The 21,129-nt window shown below is 42.4% G+C and overlaps 1 protein-coding gene across 1 annotated transcript in view; it reads left to right on the top strand.

Annotated features, from left to right (window-relative positions):
• galnt1 (UDP-N-acetyl-alpha-D-galactosamine:polypeptide N-acetylgalactosaminyltransferase 1) overlaps positions 1–21,129 on the top strand; it is a 111,949-nt gene that overhangs the window by 78,418 nt on the left and 12,402 nt on the right. Inside the window, exons 5-8 of the mRNA XM_062985270.1 lie at positions 9,657–9,823; positions 16,059–16,266; positions 18,120–18,290; positions 20,126–20,243. Coding sequence (XP_062841340.1) covers positions 9,657–9,823; positions 16,059–16,266; positions 18,120–18,290; positions 20,126–20,243 — 664 coding nt within the window. The remainder of the gene's footprint in view (positions 1–9,656; positions 9,824–16,058; positions 16,267–18,119; positions 18,291–20,125; positions 20,244–21,129) is intronic.

The following is a 21,129-nucleotide window of genomic DNA, read 5'->3' as shown; positions in this document are numbered from 1 at the left end:
TACATCCTAATTCATCTGAAATACAGATAATTACCACAGAGACACACATGTATATGCCAAATAAAAATAGTTAGATTAAAAATTTTAATCTTGATTAATTTTTTTAATCGCGATTAAAATTTTAACGCGTTAATCGCGTTAATTAACGCGATTAACGACAGCCCTAATATATATATATATTGTTTATGCTTTTTCTCCCCTTTTTTTCCCTTTTAGCGCATGCAATTGCCTGATTGCGTCATGCTTCCTCTCCATCAATGCCGATCCCCACTCGGATTGAGGAGAGCGAAGCTAACCCACGCCCCCTCCGACACATGGGCAGCAGCCGTATGCATTTTGTCACCTACACTTTGACGAGTGCAGTGCGGATCAGCACTGTGTATGGAGAGACACACCCTCTTCCCCGTCTCTGTGCAGGCGCCATCAATCAGCCAGCAAAGGTCATAGTTGCATTAGTTATGAGAATCCCTATCTGGCTTTTTAATATCCCTCCCCTATCTGAACAGCAGGCCAATCGTTGTTCATGTGGCTGCTCAGCTCAGTCGGTTAAGCATCCGTCATTTCAGCATCAGTCAAAGCGACTGCTTTATCTTGGTCAGGGTTGTGGTAGATCCGGTTTTTATATGGAATCATTATGCGCAAGTCATGTACACACCCTGGACTAGGCACCGATCCATCACAGCTTCAGCCCTCCACACTTTTTTGCCACAGACATAGTCAATCATGACTCCGGCCAATAGCACGTAATTCAAACTTGGATCTCAGGGAAAAACACACTAGCACACCAGAGCTGACATTTTTAACTCGTCAGTTTGAAACTCAGCTCTGCCATCTATGCCTACATGAACAACGATTCGCTGTTGATCAAGGGCAGGGTGTCGGAAGGGACCTCATAACTGATGCAATTACAACCTCTGCTGGCTGATTGATGGTGCCTGCACAGAGTCTGGGGATAATGTGGACAGGGTGTGGCTCTCTGTACACAAAGCTGATCCACATATGAACTCGCCTCGTGCAGGTGAAAAGATGCAATAGGCTACTGCACATGTGTCGGAGGGGGTGTGTGAGAGTCACGGCTCTCCTCAACCAGGGTAGAGATTAACATCAGGAGAAAGGAAGTGTAATGCAATAGGGTGATTGGATACGACTAGATTCTGAGGAAAATTGGGGGAGAAATATAAAACAAAAGAAGCTAGCGTTATGTACCACTGCATTCCTGATCGCCTTAAGCATCAGTCTTTAGGTCAAAACAAAGTTAGTGCAGCGGTCTGCTACAAACCCGGATCTCTATCATCTGGACGGCTGTCTTCACAGACATTATTGACTATGTCTGTCCTGAAGCCCTGCTGTGGACTGGCTCCCTGTCCAGGATATTCCTGCCTTGCACCCAGACCTGACCAGGACCCAGAGTTTGATTAAAAAGGAATTGTATTTTTTACTCCACTTTGACTCTAGCTGACTCCATCTCAGCAGCTCCTTTACAGTACGTGTCTTCAATTAGTGTCGGGATTGATGGAAAAACTGCTTGACTGTGTTATTTTTCACTGAAACTTTAATGTTCTCACTAAGACTTTATAGCCTAGTTCTGCTGTAATTAGCAAGTTACCGAGCAGCTGTGAAAACCATGTGAACCTCAAAACACACACGCACAAACACACGCACACAAACACACATCCATGTTCATTTATTAGTGTTGCTAAGGGAAAGTGGGCGCAGCAGGAGACAGTTGAAAACCCTCTCATTTACTGCTTTCCAGCTGTCTGGCAATGTGCGTGTGTGTGTGTGAGCGTGAGTGAGTGTATGAATGTGAGTGAATTTAGTAATACGCTAAATGCTACACAGCCTTCATTATTATTATTATTATTTTTATTATTATTATTATTATTATAAAAGTGTGTACTGCAGCTGGAGTGGTGTATTTATTTCTGATGCAGAATGAATACAGAGAACATGCAGCTACACAAGTTCCCACAGTTGCATGGAACAACACATATAATCCCGGGTACAATGATCAAGATCAAGATTAAAGAGGAGGATTCTAAGATCAAGACTTATCAAAGTTTGGAATTGTTTTAAATTTCTAGAGTTATAAGCCTATGCAAACCTGAAGTAAATATTTTTTGTGCTGGAAGCACCGTCTTTTACAATGAATCAAACAAATAGCATAGAATTTAGTTTCTATACTGTATGCCCATAAGTAGGAGTTTAGTTGTTGTAGCCAGAACCATTCCTAAATTAATTATATGAACTTATTATTGCTTATAACCTTACACACAGAGCCATATCACATACGGAAAGCCACGCTAAGCTCCAAGTGACCCATTATTCTCACAGACCGACCAGACCTGTACCATAGATTGCATAGTCCGACCTTCCTTCCCTCAAACACGGCCAACTGTGTTTGTGTGGATGCCCGGCCAGGTCTGTAGTTCAGCTGAGATTCAAACTTATTTATTAATGTCAAACCCAGCGGGCACTCAGGTGGTGCAGCGGTAAAACACGCTAGCACACCAGACCTGAGATTTCGAGCCGCCATCCAGTTATGATACCTCATAACTGATGCAATTACGGCCTCTGCTGGCCGATTGATGGCGCCTGTACAGAGAGAGGAATAATGCGTCGATCAGGGTGTGGCTCTCAGTGCACAAGGCTGATCCGCATATAAACTCTCCTCGTGCAGGAGAAAAGATGCAGTCAGCTACTGCACATGTGTCGGAGGGGGCGTGTGTCAGTTGCAGCGCTCCGTAGCCAGCAATGGAGGGTAGTATCGGTAGAGGGGAAGTGTAATGCCATCAAGGTAATTGGATACAACTAGATTGGGATGAAAATTGGGGAAAAATTGATCAAAAAACACACACACACACACAGTCATGCACAATTTTGTATCTTCAACTCACCTCACTTGCACGTCTTTGGACTGTGGGAGGAAACACAAGCTTCTATTTCCTATACAGACATGGGGAGACCATGCAAACTCCACACAGAAAGGACCCAGACCGCTCCACCTGGGAATTGAACCCAGGACCTTCTTGCTGTGAGGCGACAGTGCTACCCACAGAGCCACCGTGCTGCCTAGATTCGAAATTAAATAACTTAACACATTCAAATCATTAAAGATAAAGCTGTTTTGTGTCAGTAGAGTCTGACTGCATGTTGAACTCTGCTTATTATCTCAGAATTACTACACAAGTGTTGTCAGGATGAGCTTTAAGACTCCGGCTGTGTCTCTATTTTTTTTTATCTAATTAGCATGATCTGTTAGTCCTTGTAAGTAGTTCTGCTTATGGTGTTTATGTTACTGTTCTATGTTACTGCCATGCTCGCTACATTATGCTGTTTTTACTCAGTAAAGTAGAAAGATTTGTTGATCTGAAGCTCAAAGATGTGTTTAATATTTGATGGGACAAAATAAGCTTGATAAAATTTGCATCCCTACTTCAAAGCTTTAGATTTAAACATGATTGAACTGAATGTTCAGCAAAAGCATCGTAGACAAAAAAACAATACGTGTCATAATCTGCTAAATAATTAAATGCAAACAGAAATCCTAATAATAATAATGATAATAAGGGAATATTCTGTTTTGATGGTTAGAGAAATTGATGTTCCATTTCTGGCCTTTTAGGAAATGACGGCCAAATCTCCGAGCTCCTCTTCAATCAGGGAGGTAATGAGAGGCCAGCCAATCAGACTCCACGGCTGCAAATTAAGCTGCTGTTAGAGAGCTAAGAGTGGCATCAGGTTAATGAATTTAGCGAGAAGTGTGTGTGTGCGTCATTGTGTGTTTCCAGAATGACAAAGGGCTAATGAGTTTAAGAAGAATGGGGCAGTGAGGGGGATGTATTACTACACTGATGGGACAGGATGGACTATAACCCCTGTGGTATAGTGTGTGTGTGTGTGTGTGTGTTTGTGTGTGTTTGTGTGTGTGTGTGTGTGTGTGTGTGTGTGTGTGTGTGTGTGTGTGTGTTTGTGTGTGTGTGTGTGTGTGTGTGAGATAGAGGGAGAAAGAGAGCGGCAAAGTATACTATTTAATATATATAAAAAGTATGTGGACACCCCTAACTGTTTATTTTTAGCCACACCTTTTGCTTACAGGTGTATAAAATAAGTTTACTCTTCCAAGTTTGTGCCAACAGGTTGTTGAAAACCCCCTTTGTGTTCCAGCACAACTGTGCCCTTGTGCAAAAAGGGCACAGCTCATTTATAGAGATATGATTTGACAAATTTTGCTTAGAGAAACTTCAGTGGTCTGAGTGTTTGGGATGAGATTAAACAGTGATTGTAAGCCTGGCCAACATCAACGCCTGACCTTACATATGCTCTTTTGCCCCAGTGTTTGCAGTGTTTGGCCCCCAGTGTTTGCAGAAACACTCAGATCTAGTGGATATCCTTACCAGAACAGTGCAGGCTGTTCTTTTTTCTATTTATTTATGCATTTTCTCCCATTTTTCTCCTGATTTAGCGTAGTCAATTTGTCTTCCGCTGCTTCCGTTGCTGTCCATGCCTCCGACCCATGCACAGTCCTAGCGGACCCCTTCTTTTCGCTCATGCACTGTGCACAGACGCCTCTATCTGCTAATCAGGGTCCTTACACAGCGTTTGAAGACCCCACTCACATAGTTCGGTCATCTCGCCCTAGCAGACACGGTGGCCAGTTAGTGTCTGCTGCATGCAAAGTCGGTTATGCCCGCTAGATTGGGCCCAGCTGACCTGTGGCAGAATCTTGGCGCTGGTGTGCTAGAGGAATATCCCGCAGGCTGTTCTAGCCACAAGAACTATGGGATGACTCTGTAAGCACTGTCCTTAGTTTTACTTAGGCATGTCTAACAAGCCCACAATCAGGTGTCTGCATACTTTTGACCATATGGTGTATTTGGTATTATTGCATTTAGTCCCTGCAGACTAGATGATTTCTCTCCCATTAGGACACTGATTTTTGCTAGGTTTAGTGTTTTCTAGTTTTGAAGTCATCTCTATGGTCAGTGTGTTTTAGAAACAGCGAGAAGGAAACTGTAGGGGTGGATCATAATTGGTTAGACAGATACGTAAATTCGGTGCTTTTGATTGGTTGTTTTGAATGAACTGTAACATCTCATGTAAGTTATATTACTGTTATTGCTGCTTTTGTTTTGCGTCGTTTGAGAAAGCCAACAATTGGAATCACAATTAAAATACAATCAATTATACAAGCCAAAAATTAAAGGTCAGTTAATGAAGGGAATGAAGTGCACTTCTTTCTGTCTTTCTCTCTTTTTATTACACACACACACATCCTGTTGAATGCTTGTTCAGCATCTGGCAGAATCATTTGGCACAGGATTATAGTTTTGACGGTGAAAAGGAGATCCAAGTGTAGGGATACCGAAACTAAAGGAAACTTAATTCACAGAAGCAAAACAAATTCTTGAATGCCAACGAGTGTAAACCGCATTGCATCAACTTGTCAGTGTCAAAAACGAAAAAAAGAGTTCAAAAGTAACGTTAAAGTAAAGGACTTGGAGAAAATTCATGTTTGTGGGTTGCTGTGAATCACAGAGGCCGGCAAGCCCTAATTAAGCAGGCTTGCTTACCATTGTAGTGAAGTAACGTACACCAGTGGTCCCCAAACACTGGGCCACGGACCGGTACAGGTCCGTAGGTCATTTATTACTGGGCCGCACAGCTTCCATTTCTGACATCCTATCTTTGTAAAGCGGGAATTTCTGCAGTGAAGGCAACCAAAACAAAGTTACGGAGTAGACCGGACACAAGGAATACACTTCGGGTGTTATTGTCACCCCTATCACCCCTATCACCCCTAGGTGGGAGCGTCTCGTTGCAGCGAAATAAGCTCAGTGTTCCCACTCCCGCCCCCGCCGGTCCGTGAAATGATATATTATATGAAAATTATCCGTGGTGCAAAACAGGGTGGGGACCGCTGATGTACACTATACTGGGAAAATAGTGTGTGGATGCACCTCTGTATTATTAATTCAGGTTTTTATTTATTCAGCCACACCTATTGCTACCAGGTGTATAAAATCACTGGGGGGGGGGGGGGGGGGGTGCTGGAGACTATCCCAGCTATTTAATGGGCGCAAGGCACACAGTTACACACTGGACGGGGTGCCAGTCCATCGCAGGGCAGACACACATACACACACCTATTCACCTATAGGGCAATTTAGTGCCTCCAGTTAACCTGACTGCATGTTTTTGGACTGCATGTTTGAAACTGCCCTGCCTGGGGATCGAACCCAGGACCTTCTTGCTGTGAGGCAATCTGTGAGGCAGCACTGTGCCACCCATTCTGCACCACCTGGGGATCAAACCCAGGACCTTCTGGCTGTGAGGCGACTAGTGCTAGCCACCGTGCCAACCTGTATAAAATCAGTGATATAATATAAATGATTTCCAACTTTGTGGTAGCAGAAGAGGAAGGACTTTTCCTGTTCCAGCATGAAGTGAGTTCCATAAAGCACATGGTTTGTGGCAAGCCTCGTTTTGTAAGGAGGAACTCCAGTGGCCTTGAGCTACAGAACTCTTTGCTCAACCCCATGAACTGGAACATTAATTGTGAGCCAGGTCTTCCAAAACAAGATCAGCGCCTGACTTCACAAATGCTCACAAGTTCACAAGTTTAATGTCAAACACAGTCATGGACTATTTTGTATCTCCAGTTCACCTCACTTGCATGTCTTTGGAAACCAGAGCTCCCGGAGGAAACCCTCGACACGGGGAGAACATGCAATCTCCACACAGAAAGGACCCAGACTGCTCCTTCTGGGGATCGAACCCAGGACCTTCTTGCTGTGAGGCGACAGTTCTATACACTGAGCCACTGTGCCGCCCCATTGAATAAAATCCAATTATTCAAAAATTATTATTAAATTATTTTTTTGTTGTTGATGGAAGCTGTTGGAGCCTGTTATAGCTGCAAATCTTTATACTTTATAGAAAGCTTTTTCTGTTTTCGGCATAAATAAATATTATGGTAAATTGTGAGTAGCATCAGAGCAAACAGGAAGCAAAGCAGGAAACTCAAGCATATGTCCCGTTTTAGCTCCTCACATACAACAAACACTGACTTTCCTGTTTCTTCTCACATACTGCTACAAGATCCTGCATTTACACAATTCCCTAAAACACCAACCACCCTCCTCCCCCTCCCAAATTAAAGGCCCGCCAGACATGAGAAATGGCAGTGACTAATAGGAATAGCAGGCATCTTTGTCTGTGTGTGTGTGTCAACTGTATTTGTTTCAGCTTTTATCAAAAATAGCACACCTCTCAGTAATGTGCATTCACAGACAGCTTTGATTCGCCACTTGGTGCCTAGCAGCAGGCTGCCAGAAATTTATTTTGGTGCCAATCACTGGGGCATTTCTGTATGAGGTAAAGGTAGCAGAATCATAAATAAAATGCTTCCTCAAGTGCTTTTAAACAAGCGCTTTTTCCTAAAAATATGTACATTAACAGGGTTCTAGTAAGCAGTAAGCAGTTTCATTCTGATTCTGGGTCCTTCACCATTTATGAAAATGCCCGAATCATGCCTGTTTGATTGGCAGCATTTAGCTAGCTTTCAAACACCAAGTGTCAAGCCAGATCTGTCTTTGAAAGTACCTCATGTGGTAAAACGCTAACGGTAGGACACCCAGGTAATTTGGATTTCAGCTTTCATTTATCATCACAGCCAGAAGTCAAATCCAATCAGCAAACTGAAAGATATTTGGCTGATCCAGATTTAAAATTAGCTTTTGAAGGTCGTTTTTGGAATGAATAAATTAGACTCGAATCTCACAATCAATGTGTGTGTCATCTCAAACCTGGGATATGAAAAGGAGGGATCCAATCACAGGAGGCTCGAGCCGAGACAAGAAAACACTGTAGCTGAAAAGCCATGGAAACAAGAAGCAATGAAATATTAGCGTAATGATCAAGCAGAAAAAATACAAAAATACACTAACATGAGCCTTAAGAAGAATAGAAAATACACGCGACTGCATTACTGAAGAAGAAACGTTGCACTCTACACGATTGTTAGGAAACACGGAAAACACAGATACAGACTTGAGAAGACTCAAGCTACTTAGTCCACCAGCGAGTTCCAACCCAAACGCTAAACAGAGGACCAGACAGGGGAACACAGCAACCAGTATAAAAAGAAACACAAGAAAGCTACCACACCACCCATGAACAAAACACAAAAACAGCATTTGTAGCTACAACACAAGAATGCCGCCATAATTCACCGGCTAACGGAAACCAGAACTAAAGAGAAACGGTAGGTAGTCAAGTCCGATCATCAGCCACATGTGTCAGACAGATAGACAAGCGAAGGACTAACAAACACAGGACTCAGCCCTGAGTCACGGGTAATGAGTAAGATTTGATTAAGTGCAGGGAATGCCTTGAGGTGGACTTCAAAGAGAACCACACTATACATCTAACAGCGCCTCCTCCAACTGGTAGATCAAATTTAATATGGCAATACTGTGAAACCAGAGAAGTATGTAATTTGGTGCAGCGGGATATTCCGCTAGTACACCAGCGCCGCGATTCTGAACACCTCGGTTTGAAACTCGGCGTTGCCAACGGACGGCTGGGCGCCATCTAGCGGGCATAATTGGCAGTGCCTGCAGCAGACACGTTTCTGCTAGGGCGGAATAACCGGATTATGTGGGTGGGGTCTGATTAGCAGATAGAAAGGCGCCTGTGCAGAGTGCATGGGTGAAAAGGGTCCCGCTAAGGGCTGCGCGCGGGTCGGAGGAGGTGTGAGCAGCGATATACCCACCTAGACTGCAATTAGGGATCCTCCAGCAGCAGAAGCCAGATTGACTATGCTATACTGGGAGAAAATGCATAAATAAAATAGAAAAAAAGGTGGTGTGTTTGTTGGCATTAAACAGGTGGGTTTTACACCCAGAATGTGTCTGTGGTGGCGGTAAAATAAAAGACCTTTTTGACTAATTAGTAAGGAAGGTGTAATTAAGCTTTGAATGATGACTCTAACCTTTGCATTTGTACTGAATCTAATGGTGATGCTTCATTTAATTTATCTTGACCTTTCTCAAGTTTACCATGTATTACTGCATGACTGGAATTACATTACAATCAGCATTTTTTATTCCATATTTTTTGCCATCACTTTATCCTGGGGTCATGGTTGCAGTGGATCTGGTTTTCTTGGAATCACTGGCTGTAATGCAGTAACTCACATTGGACAAGACATCAATCTATCATGAGGCCTTGGCCATTCTCCCTTCATACATTGCCAATCATGTCTGTATGTAGACATCTGATTGGCCGATAACCCTGGATGCCAGTGGTACAGGGCTAGCACAATTTAATGCTGCGCCACCCAAGCTGGTTGGCGCATTTATTAATTATTTTATAGATTTCATCTTATATGCAGATGGTCCAGGCCCAGTGATGGATTAGCATCCTGTCACAGGTGTGTTGCAACATTGTGCCCATTGATATGACAGCGCAAACAGAATTAAGGGATTTTACAGGACTTACAGGTGGCTGCTTCTAAATGCAGTATGTTAAATTGTCAAAGTTGACAATTCTCTAGTATTCTGACCTGTGATCTAACCAATTATCGGCAAACTCTTAGACTGGAGTGCTTAATTTGTGCATCATTGTAACTGGTTCTCCCGTTTTCTGTGCAGGTGTAAGACGAAAGTGTATCCGGATGATCTGCCACGGACCAGTGTGGTCATCGTGTTCCATAACGAGGCGTGGACGACGCTACTACGTACCGTTTACAGCGTCATTAACAGATCCCCGCGACAGATGCTGGAAGAGGTGGTACTGGTGGATGATGCCAGCGAGAGAGGTTTGTGTGGGCGTGTGTGTCAGTTTGCGACTGGAGTCTGATTTGAATACTCGAATGTGTACCAGAGCCATAGGGATGTGACATGCTTTTGTTTCCAGGCCTGAGAGGATACTGCAGCTGTGTGTGTGTGTGTGTGTGCTGGGTCTACGTCTGTAGGAAAAAGATGGCTGGTGACCTGTGAAGTGTTAACGTCAAGGCTGGATTACAGATGACAAACTCTTTTTTAGAAAGGGGGTGGGGGGTTGAGAGTCCTTCAGTGTGACTGAGTGGTGTTATTGTGTGGAATGGTTGATCTGATGTGTGTGGGGGTGTTTAGTTCTCGTCTTTTAGCCGTTTTCTGCAACCCCGGTCCTGTAATTTAGATAGATTGAGGGATCTGTAGGCATAATGAACACTTCCATCTAATTCTACCATATCACTTTCCTCCTACGCATGCACACTTATATTCTACTTTACAACACTGCAGTAGTCATACAGAAAATCCCTCGAGAGACTGAACGTGACCATTTAAAGAGAATACAAATCTTTTTATTTGTATTTTTATGCTTTAGTGTAAAACATGTGAGTTAGTGCAAAAACAAAGCGCTCAGGTGGCGGTAAAACACGCTAGCACACCAGAGCTGACATCTCGAACTTGTCGCTGGACAATGAACATGAACAGCTATTGGCTGTTTTTCATACAGAGTGGGAGCCGGATAGGGATTCCTCATAACTGATGCAATTACGACCTCTGCTGGCTGAGTCGAGGAATAATGTGTTGATCAGGGTGTGTCTCTCCATACACAAAGCTGATCCACATATGAACTCACCTCGTGCAGGTGAAAAGATGCAGTCGGCTACTGCACACGTGTCGGATGGGGCGTGTGTTAATCACGGCTCTCCTCATTCAAAGTGGAGGTCAACATCAGTAGAGAGGAAGCGTAATGTAATTGGGTACTCTAAAAGTTGACAGAAAAAGGTAGCTAAGCAGTTAAGGTACTGGATTGGTAATGGTAATCGGAAGGTTCCCAGTTCAAACCATGTACAGCCAGGTTGACACAGTTGGGCCCCTGAGCAATGCTCCTAACCCTTAATTGCGTGGATTGTGTTTGTTCAGAATTGTAAGTGACTTTGGATAAGTGGATAAGTGTCTGCCAAATGCCATAAATGTTAAATTGTGGGGTGGTAGCTAAACTTTTAATTGGAAAATTGCTGGGTTAAGCCCCACCACTGCCATGCTGCCATTGTTGGGCCACTAAGCAAGGCTCTTAACTAGAGATGGGACGATCGATCGGCTACGAATCGGTATCGGCCGATTTTTTATCAAAATATGCTGTCGGCGATCGGCCAATATTTCCTAAAAGTAGCCGATCCGATCGTGTGATATATAAAGACCATGTTAAGTTAACAGCTCAGTGGATTGATCCAGACTTTGAGCTACGAAGCGCCAACCATCACATCACCATTCATCAACCATCGTACAGAAACCACAGTGAAAGCTCTTCATGACCTAAAATAACATCATTAACGTTGTGCATCATACATACCATGTAATTTTGCTGATTGTAATATTTACTTTAAAAAGATAATTCAACCCGGTCACATCTGAGTCGATTCTATCGGCACGTTATATAAACTCCTGGTTCACTTTGGTAACTCGTAAGCGGTTCTTACTTGTGATGTAGATGAGAACAGAAAACGTTACAGAGCCAATCAGAGGCAAAAGTTTATTCATTACCAAATTCGTTAGTTCAGGATCATCTGCTGAACTTTTAGGATCAGAAAACTTTTAGCTCCTTAGACGGAACGAGTCTGACTCGGTGACCGCTCTGTGGTAATAGCAGTTTAATTAAGCTTTTTAATTAAACTTTTTAATGTAAGAGAGTCACACAAAATGTTCTGTAGTAGCTGGTGTTTATTTAAAACCATGACATTTAATTAATAACAGTAAACACGGAGAGATAACTGAGAAGAGAAACTTACGCTTCACATAAAACGAATCAACTCATGAATCAATGAATTACTTATAGCGATACTGTGAACAAAGCGTCTCTTCTAAAGGCACAAACACACACACACACACACACACACACACACACACACACACACGCGCTGCTCCGGTTTATCTTTACTGTGAGGCTCTTTTTAAGTTTATTTATTTTATTTACTGCTAACCCCCCCCACCCACCACCCACCCCGATCGGAATCGGCTATCGGCCGATGTCCCTGAAAGGAGATCGGAATCGGTGCCAAAAACCCCGATCGGTACATCTCTACTCTTAACCCTTAATTGCTTGGATTTAGGGCTGTCGAAGTTAACGCGATAATAACGCATTAACGCGACCTCAATTTAACGCGATTATAAAAATTAGTGCCATTAACGCAAATTCTAGTTCATGTTGACACTTGACTGGTAGAACAAACGTTTTAATGTCGGACTTGCCACCGTTTTTCATTTGCGGTTTGTTAACATAATGTAACCGATCGTGGTAGTGATGCACTTGCATAATAAAGAAATAAATACACGCTATATTCACAAGTTGTCGGGAGCAAAACACTTTATTACACTTAATTAACTTCTTCTTCTGTACCGAATACCGGAAAGCTGAGTCGAGCACGTTAGTTCATGAACTATGGAAGCCCCAAAGGGTCAAAACACACTCACTTCGTGTAGAAACGTCCATCAAACCATCGTCACGATACAACCACAGACAAGTCTGATACAATAACTACGCCTTATCCCACCTAAAGCACCGCTGATCTACAATGTTTGCTGATGGAGAAATTCTAACCTACAATCTGACATTTACTGCCTAGTATGTGAGTGAATAAAACTCCCTTACAGTTTTCCCTTGTCCCAGCAGTTTTTAACATAAGTACGTTTAGCATCAAATGTGTTCACCATTTTAATTGTAACATTTCACTTAAAAATCCTTGTTTTCTATAACATTTACACAGATTTTTTTTTTAATGCGATTAATCGCGATTAACTATATGAAATTCTGAGATTAATCGCGATTAAAAAATTTAATCGTTTGACAGCCCTACTTGGATTGTATTTGTTCAAGATTGTAAGTGACTTTGGATAAACGTGTCTGTCAGATGCCATAAACGTAAAATTGGGGCAGTGATAGCTAAACTTAATTGAAAGGTTGCTGGTTTAAACCCCACCACTGCCAGGTTGCCCTGTTAGGCTCCTGAGCAAGGTCCTGAAGCCTGAATTTCTTGCATTGTATTCAGTCACAACTGAATGTCGCTTTGGATAAAAGCATCTGCTAAACGTATGTAGTTTTTAAAGGATACTGAATCACAGTCTCTCACACACCAAGGAAAAGCTTAAGCACTGATCACATGCATGTTTACAGCAACTTAAACAGACTCAATAAGCCAAGCCTGAGAAAGCCCTCTAGGTCCAATTTTATAGCCAGCTGTGCCCTCTGGTGCAGACGGGTAAACATCAGTTCCCCACACTGATCAAATCCCATTTTCTAGCACAGGTCTTACTGTGACAAAGAAAGGAAGTTGTCACTGAAATGAGATGTTGTGGTCAGCGGTTGAAACCTGAAATAAAACACAGCAGGTCTCATTTCTTCTGCACTTTCCTGTCCTCGTTATTACCGACATTCACTTCTGATCTCGCCGTCACTCATTTCTTTTTACTCAAGGCCATCTGTAAGACATAGCCTGCTCTCCTGAGAATAGCTGTTCTACTATCTAGTAACAGTATGAAGGACACATAATATTTCTCTCTGTCTCTCTCTCTCTCTCTCTCTGGCTATGGGTCTTGCTCTCTCTCTCTCTCTCTCTCTCTCTCTCTCTCTCTCTGGCTATGGGTCTTGCTCTCTCTCTCTCTCTCTCTCTCGCTCTCTCTCTCTCTCTCTCTGGCTGTGGGTCTGTGTTATCAAAACTGGTGTTTATATAGGGAAAGCAAATATTGATCTTCGTGTGGCTTTAACCTTTCTTTTTCTCATTAGTGCTTTCATAAGGCAGTTGAAAGTCAAAGTGTGTGTGTGTGTTAATGTTTTGACATGCATAGGTCCTCGAATCAGATGTGTGCACTTCTACAGCCAAGATTTACGGTGTGTGTGTGTGTGTGTGTGTGTGTGTGTGTGGTAGGGGGAGGGAGGGGGTTCGTCTTGGACCACTTTTATTTAGCTGCCTTGACTCTCGTCACCCATCGTCCATGCATCCCGGACCGGACACTGTAAATTGTGGAATGGTAGCTAAATTATTAATTGGAAGGTCGCTGGTTTAAGCCCCACCACTGCCAGGTTGCCACTGTTGGGCTCCTGAGCAAGGCCCTGAAGCCTGGATTTCTTGCACTGTAGTCAGTCACAATTGAATGTCGCTTTGGATAAAAGCATCTGCTAAATTTGTGTGGTTTTTGAAGGATACTGACTCTTTGCCTTGACTGTCTTGACTCTTGTCACCCATCATCCATGCATCCAGGACATTTTTTTTTCAAGTGAGAAGAAGTTAACACAATCCAGGACTAGAGGCCCATCCATCAAATATCATGGGACATAGCCAATCAGGGTATAAGTCCGTCCCAGGGCAAGATACACTTACTTATTCATTTACGCTTAAGAGGGAAATTTAGAGTAGCCAATCCATTCTCAAGTTTCTAAGAGATGGAAGTAACCTAAGTACCTGGAGTAAGTCTACAAGACCAAGGGGAATTACAGATAAAATATTTGTATCTCATTGTGGGTATACAATTACTGATTACTGACCTATGTATTGCTCTGTACACTTACATTTCAAGCTTAGAGGATTTTTACTGTTACTTAGCAACTGGAATAATATAGTTCCAGTAGAGTTAGAAATCTTCTCCACCAATCAGATTGCACAGTCAGAACTACCTGTTTTATAATGCATTATAATGCAAATGCATTTAATGTGATAGATTTTGTTGTTGAGTTTTTGCACATGTGGAAATTGGCATGTTCTCCCTGTAGGGGTGTATCAGTATGCATAATAGTAGTCAGTTTCAGACATAACCCGAGTGTAAATCATGTCCGGGATTAACACCAGCTGAATTTGCTTCATTTAAGCACTTGTCACACAGTATCCTCCGCATTGTGTAACACACACACACACACACACACACACACACATTCCCATGCAAGCCCACTAAGAACGAAACACTCACACACTTCTTTTTCAATCCTCCAGAGAGAAAAGAGTCTTTTGGTGTATAAAGGCTAGCCCTGGCATCAGAATGTGCTCTGGGGGGTAAACATGGTTGACTGGGTGACAGGGTAAAGAAAAGCTTTTCTTTAAACTGTTCCACAAATAGTGTTCCGTCAGTGATCTGTTGCACTGTGTTTATGCTGCTGCATATGTGTTTACAAGAAGCTGTGATGTGAGCAGTGTTGTTTACATCCTTGTGTAAGTATTTTTTTAATGCAGATCACGATGTACTTACTAGCTCAGGGTTTCTCAACCACTGAGCAGCAAAGTACCCTTTGCTGGACCACAGATCTACTTTTACAAGAAGCCGTTGGGCCTTACTGGGCCAGCAGCCACACTCATGATAGTCTTATCAAGATTAAACTTGATTACAAAAATGTGTGTGTGTGTGGCAAGTGGGTAGCACTATCTCCTCACAGCAAGAAGGTCCTGGGTTCGATCCCCAGGTGGGGTGGTCTGGGTACTTTCTGTGTGGAGTTTACATGTTCTCCCCGTGTCTGCGTGGGTTTCCTCCGGGAGCTCCGGTTTCCTCCAACAGTCCAAAGACGTGCAAGTGAGATGAATTGGAGATATATACATATATACATTGTCACAATACTGTAGGTCGATGTGGATAAAAGCATCTGCTAAATGTTGAAAATGTAAATGTAAATTTATGGTTTTAATTTAATGTTTAAATTCCTCATTGTGTAAAAAAGCGGGTCATGCTGAAGCCCTGCAACTCTGTGGCTGAAAACTCACTAACAAAAAAAGTGTATAAACATAAATAAATAAGGTCAAAAGAACAGAAACGAAGCACCAAATGCAATACAAAAATATCCGCAGCCCACAATGGAGAAAGTGGATAGAACAGGGATAGCAATAGGGATAGAACTGAAAACTGGTTGTTACAGTATGACAGGCAGGTCCGGCCGTCGAAATAAGCCGGGGGGTGGGGGCAATGAATGAGCGGCTGATGCTGAACTGGTGTTGCTCAGGGTTTTTATGTTCATCTTACTGTTCTAAATTCACTACATTATACTGTTCTTTATGGTCATACGATTGTGTTTGTATTTCTGAACAGACTTTCTAAAGCGACCTTTGGAGCAGCATGTGAAAACTTTGGAGGTGCCGGTGCGGATCGTACGGATGGAGCAGCGCTCCGGTCTGATTCGTGCTCGGCTGAAAGGAGCAGCGCTTTCCACTGGTCAGGTGATCACCTTCCTGGATGCTCACTGTGAGTGCACCGTGGGCTGGCTGGAACCGCTGCTCACTCGCATCAGGAATGACAGGTAAAAAAAAAACTCCCACAGTGCACCGCTGTCTTAGTGGACATCCTTCACATAGCAATATGATAAAACTTAACTGTTTACTCCTGGATTTCTAATAATCATTTTTGGATGGAATATATTGAGTTATAAAGATCTACAGACTCAGAAGTAGAGACAGGTTACATGTTGAAATATAGAAAGGATTGCATGTCAACCCTAAAGTGCTACATTAGTAACAAGAATTAAAGATTTTTAACAAGTTAAACATTATCCTATAAATTTAATCCCTACAGGTGTTCTAACACTAAGCCATCATTGTTTGCTTGCATAGTATTGGGTCACAACTGTAAGCCACTTTAGATAAAAGTGGCTATTAAATGGTGTAAATGTAAATAAAAGCAAGAATGGCTACACGTTATAGGGTAGAAAGGGTTATACTTACTCTATAGGCCCTTTTTTCTATGCACATTTCTCCTGGTGTTAATTCGCTCCAGGTGGGAAGTTTTTTTATATATCACGGTTTCTCCCTCTCATACTTACCAGTTCCTTTTCTCTGAAACCATAATACCTGGCTCCTTAGTCCGGTCTGGTTTTTCTACGGGTGTGTGATGTCAGCAAACTTATTCTTTTCTGAGAACTTGCCTGGTGTTGCTGCACTTTGAGCTCCCTGCTGGAATGGCCCTGGGATAGTGGGCAGCCCTGCTTGATAATCCACATTATAAACAGGCAGTCGGACATCTGCATACAGACGTGATTGGCTCTTCCTAGGGGTGGGTGTAAAACATGGTAAAACATAAATATTACATGAAATGTGTAAGGCTCAGCCTTTGGGTGGTGCAGCGGTCTTATTAAGCACACCACTAAGATCACATGACCAGTCATGTCTAAAGGGGATGGGGGTGGCGCTGGATTGGTGCCCTGTCAGAAGTTTGTTCCGACCTTCCCAGAAAACTGGACCCATCTTGGTGTTAAAAATGAAACGGATCATACCGGTCTCTCTACTTTCAAAGCGTGTAAGGTACTGGACTAGTAATTGAAAGGTTGCAGGTTCAAGCCCCACCACTGCCAGGTTGCCGCTGTTGGGTCCTTGAGCAAGGCCCTTAACCCTCAATTGCTTAGACAGTATACTGTCACAGTACTGTAAGTCGCTTTGGATAAAAGCATCTGCTAAATGCCGAAAATGTAAATGTAAATTGACAAACTCTGATCTTGTGTGAAGAGGATTAACTGTGCCAAAGTTGTCTCACAGATGGCTTCTGGGTGAAGATAATTTACTACTGAAAAAACCCAGCTGTGCTGAATTCCAAAAAAATTAAGTCATTTTTACTAGGTAGCATGCACGCACACGTGCGCACACACACACACACACACACACACACACAAAATTGCAAGTTCTGTGCCCCTGGCTGTAGGGCAGAAGCGTGATCAATAGCTCTTAGTTGAGGCAGCCTTTATTTTTCCGCAGTTAATCACATGTTTGTTGTTTTGGTTCAACCCAAGGCTGAGTGTGTGTGTGTGTGTGTTTGTGTGTGCTGCACACAACTACATATTTTTGTCTGGTCTTGTTTTCTTAAGGTGCTTTATCCAGTAACACAAGCACATTTTCAAATTCTGTGTTTCTTTGAGTCTTTCAACTTTTTGGCAATTAAAATGATGAGAAGAACCTCCGGCATTCTGAATCCACAGACAACAGAATGGATCTGCACTCCTTAAGCTCATAATTAGGTGTATTTGTACATTTGTATTTGTTAACATTATTGGCAGTGTTAGAATCTTAAATATACATTCATTGCCCGGCCAAAAGTATGTGGACACCCCTTCTAACTACTTCCATTTCACGTATGACTTTCTTGCTGCGTGTGTGTGTTTGACAGAAAAACGGTGGTGTGTCCAATAATTGACGTGATCAGCGATGACACGTTCGAGTACATGGCGGGGTCGGATATGACGTACGGAGGGTTTAACTGGAAACTGAACTTCCGTTGGTACCCAGTTCCTCAGAGAGAGATGGACCGCAGAAAAGGGGACCGAACACTGCCTGTCAGGTAACACACACAGACACTCATGTAGACTCATTTAGACTGTGATCATACACTATATGAACTGATAATGTTGGACACCTGAACAAGAGCTTACATTGGCATTAATACTAAGTTAGCTCTCCGTTTATGACCATAACATAAACGGAGAGCCTGAAATAACCATGGGCTTTTATCTCTGTGTCTGCGGTACCTTCACACATGGAAGTCATGTGTGACTGTTGCAACTTTCACTGATAACAGTCTGGATGGTCTAAAGAGCATCGCGACATTACTGCCAAGTATTAATGTATGGTGTTCTCTTTGCGTAATGGACTTTGAGGTTGCGTTTCTTGATACAGCAGAAGACTGAGTATAGTGATAGTTTTCTGAAGTACTCTCGAGCCTGCCGGGCTATAATTATGACAGTAGCACTGACTGAGATTTTTCCAGATTTTTTCTGAATCTTTCTGCCATATTATGTACAGTATATGGTAACATTATTGCAATCTTTCATTAGGAAATGTATTTATTGACCTGGTTGAAAGCTCTACCACAAAGTTTGGCACAAAGTGGCCATGGCTGATCTTTGCTTGCAAAAACTGAGCCTTTGGTGGATCCTCCTTTGATACCCAATCATGATTCCTTTACCTGTTACCAATTCACCAGCCTATCTGGAATGTTTTGCCCCTGTTCTTACTTTTTAGAGTGTGTTCCAGGCATCAAATTCAAAATTTGCTTATACGAGGGTTCTTCAAAAAGTTTCCTCACTTTTTTAAACTCTATTTATTAAGAATTTTAAAAACGAATGACATCACTTTTCTACATCGTCACCTTCCGATGCATTTCTCCCAGCGTCGTACCAACTTTTTAATGCCATCAGCAAAAAAATTTTTTGGTTGAGTGTGTAGCCACTGATGCATCGCTGCTTTCACATCATCATCACATGTAAATCTTCTTCCTCTTAAAGCTTCTTTAAGCGTCCAAAAAAGTGGAAATCAGACGGCGCTAAATATGGACTATAAGCTCTTGCTCAGTCTCTCAGACACGACCAGACTACTCCTCCCATCCTCACCGTTTCCAACCAAAATATAAAAGTGTGGAAACTTTTTGAAGATCCCTCATATTTACAAAGTACAATTGGGTTTGATTTGAAATTTTGTCAGTTAAGTGAAAGATTAATAAAATGAATAAATCACAGATTTTTCCTTATGTTGGATTTAACAATACATCCCAGCATGTTTAATTTGAAGAGGCGTCCACATATTTTTGGCTACACAGGGTAAGTTTTATAGCACTACTTACTGTAGTTTAATGGAATGACCAAATAGCTGTTGTTTGCCTTCCAGAACAGATTTAATTCACAGCGGTTGTGTTTTTCTGAGAACGAATTTCAAAGTCATTCTGCCTGATGGCTCTTCAGATCACACTGATGTATTTTTTTGCTCTCTAACGCCCGCTGTTTTTGGTTGGAGGCCTTTCGCTCTTATGATCGCAGCTTGTTTTTGTGAACAACAAAGAAACTTTGCTTTTATGGCAGAAACCTTTAGGTGTAAAGACGAGCGTAGAGAGAGGAGAACAACATCAGGGCATCGCTGGTGGAGAGCGTTTGATGAGATTGGATGGAGGGCAAAAAGAAAAATGAAAGTGCCCAGAGAATGAAAGAGCGAGGGAGGACGATCTACTGAGTGTAGAACATTTTTTAAAAAGTGCTGGTTTACTGACGATAAGATCGCGTTGCCCTGAATGACAAATCGAAAAGTGTTTGTTCCTCTGAGAGAGAGAAAACAGAGCTGGAGCTGAAGACGATCCATAACCCAAAGGCCTGATTTGCATTTTGTGTGTGTGTGTGTTCTCTGCAGGACTCCTACCATGGCAGGTGGGCTCTTCTCTATAGACAGAGACTATTTCCAAGAGATTGGTACATATGATGCAGGCATGGACATTTGGGGAGGAGAGAATTTGGAGATTTCATTCAGGGTTAGTATCTTCTGCACTTCATTTGCAGCATTTATCTCTAGAACTTTATTTATTTATTTAAATATATGATAATTTGTATCAATTAGTTTTGGTTTCTTGGTTTTTCGACTATCTTATCTAGTCGTCTCCAATTTTCCAGTCCGATCCAGTTACCCAAATCCATATCAAATTACCCAGTCTAATCCAATTGTCTTTCCTTCCCCGCTGCAGACCCCTAACCTGGCTGAGGAAGGCCAGACATAATACACCCCCACTGACACGTGTGCAGAGACAGGTTCACACAGAGAGCAGTATTGAGTACGGAGAGTCACGCACTGCTCTCCATTATTCACCATCTCTGTGCAGCTGCCTTCGACCAGCCAGCATAGGCCACAACTGCAGCAGTAATGTGGAATCCTTTAGTCCCGCCCAAACTACAAACATAGCCAATAAATTCTGTGTAGGTGCTTGGTGGGTCGATAGCACAGCTGAGATTTCATCTGATCTCAGAACATAAGTGTTTGTGCTGATAGAAACAAACTTCTTTATAATTATATAAAATCTGCAAACTGTATAAGCTGCAAGCTTATGGTCAGGTGTCTACATGCTGTATTTTAATATTTCAACACTATCAGTTGAATCACTAAGAATAAAATGATGTAAAGTAAGATCCTGATACAGGACGACCCCCTCCCAATTCTACCAATAATGAATGCAAACAAATATATTTACATCAACATGTAACGGTTCTGCTTTACTGTTATGTACTGATTATAAAACCTCCTCCTTGTTTCTACACTCACTGTCCATTTTATCAGCTCCACTTAACATAGAAGCACTTTGTAGTTCTACAATTACTGACTGTAGTCCATCTGTTACTCTGCATGCTTTGTTAGTCATTCTCAGC

Source organism: Trichomycterus rosablanca, chromosome 23 (assembly GCF_030014385.1).
Source record: "Trichomycterus rosablanca isolate fTriRos1 chromosome 23, fTriRos1.hap1, whole genome shotgun sequence".
NCBI lineage: Eukaryota > Metazoa > Chordata > Actinopteri > Siluriformes > Trichomycteridae > Trichomycterus > Trichomycterus rosablanca.
Note: the sequence above shows the minus strand (reverse complement) of the source record. Positions and strands in the feature narration are given on the sequence as shown.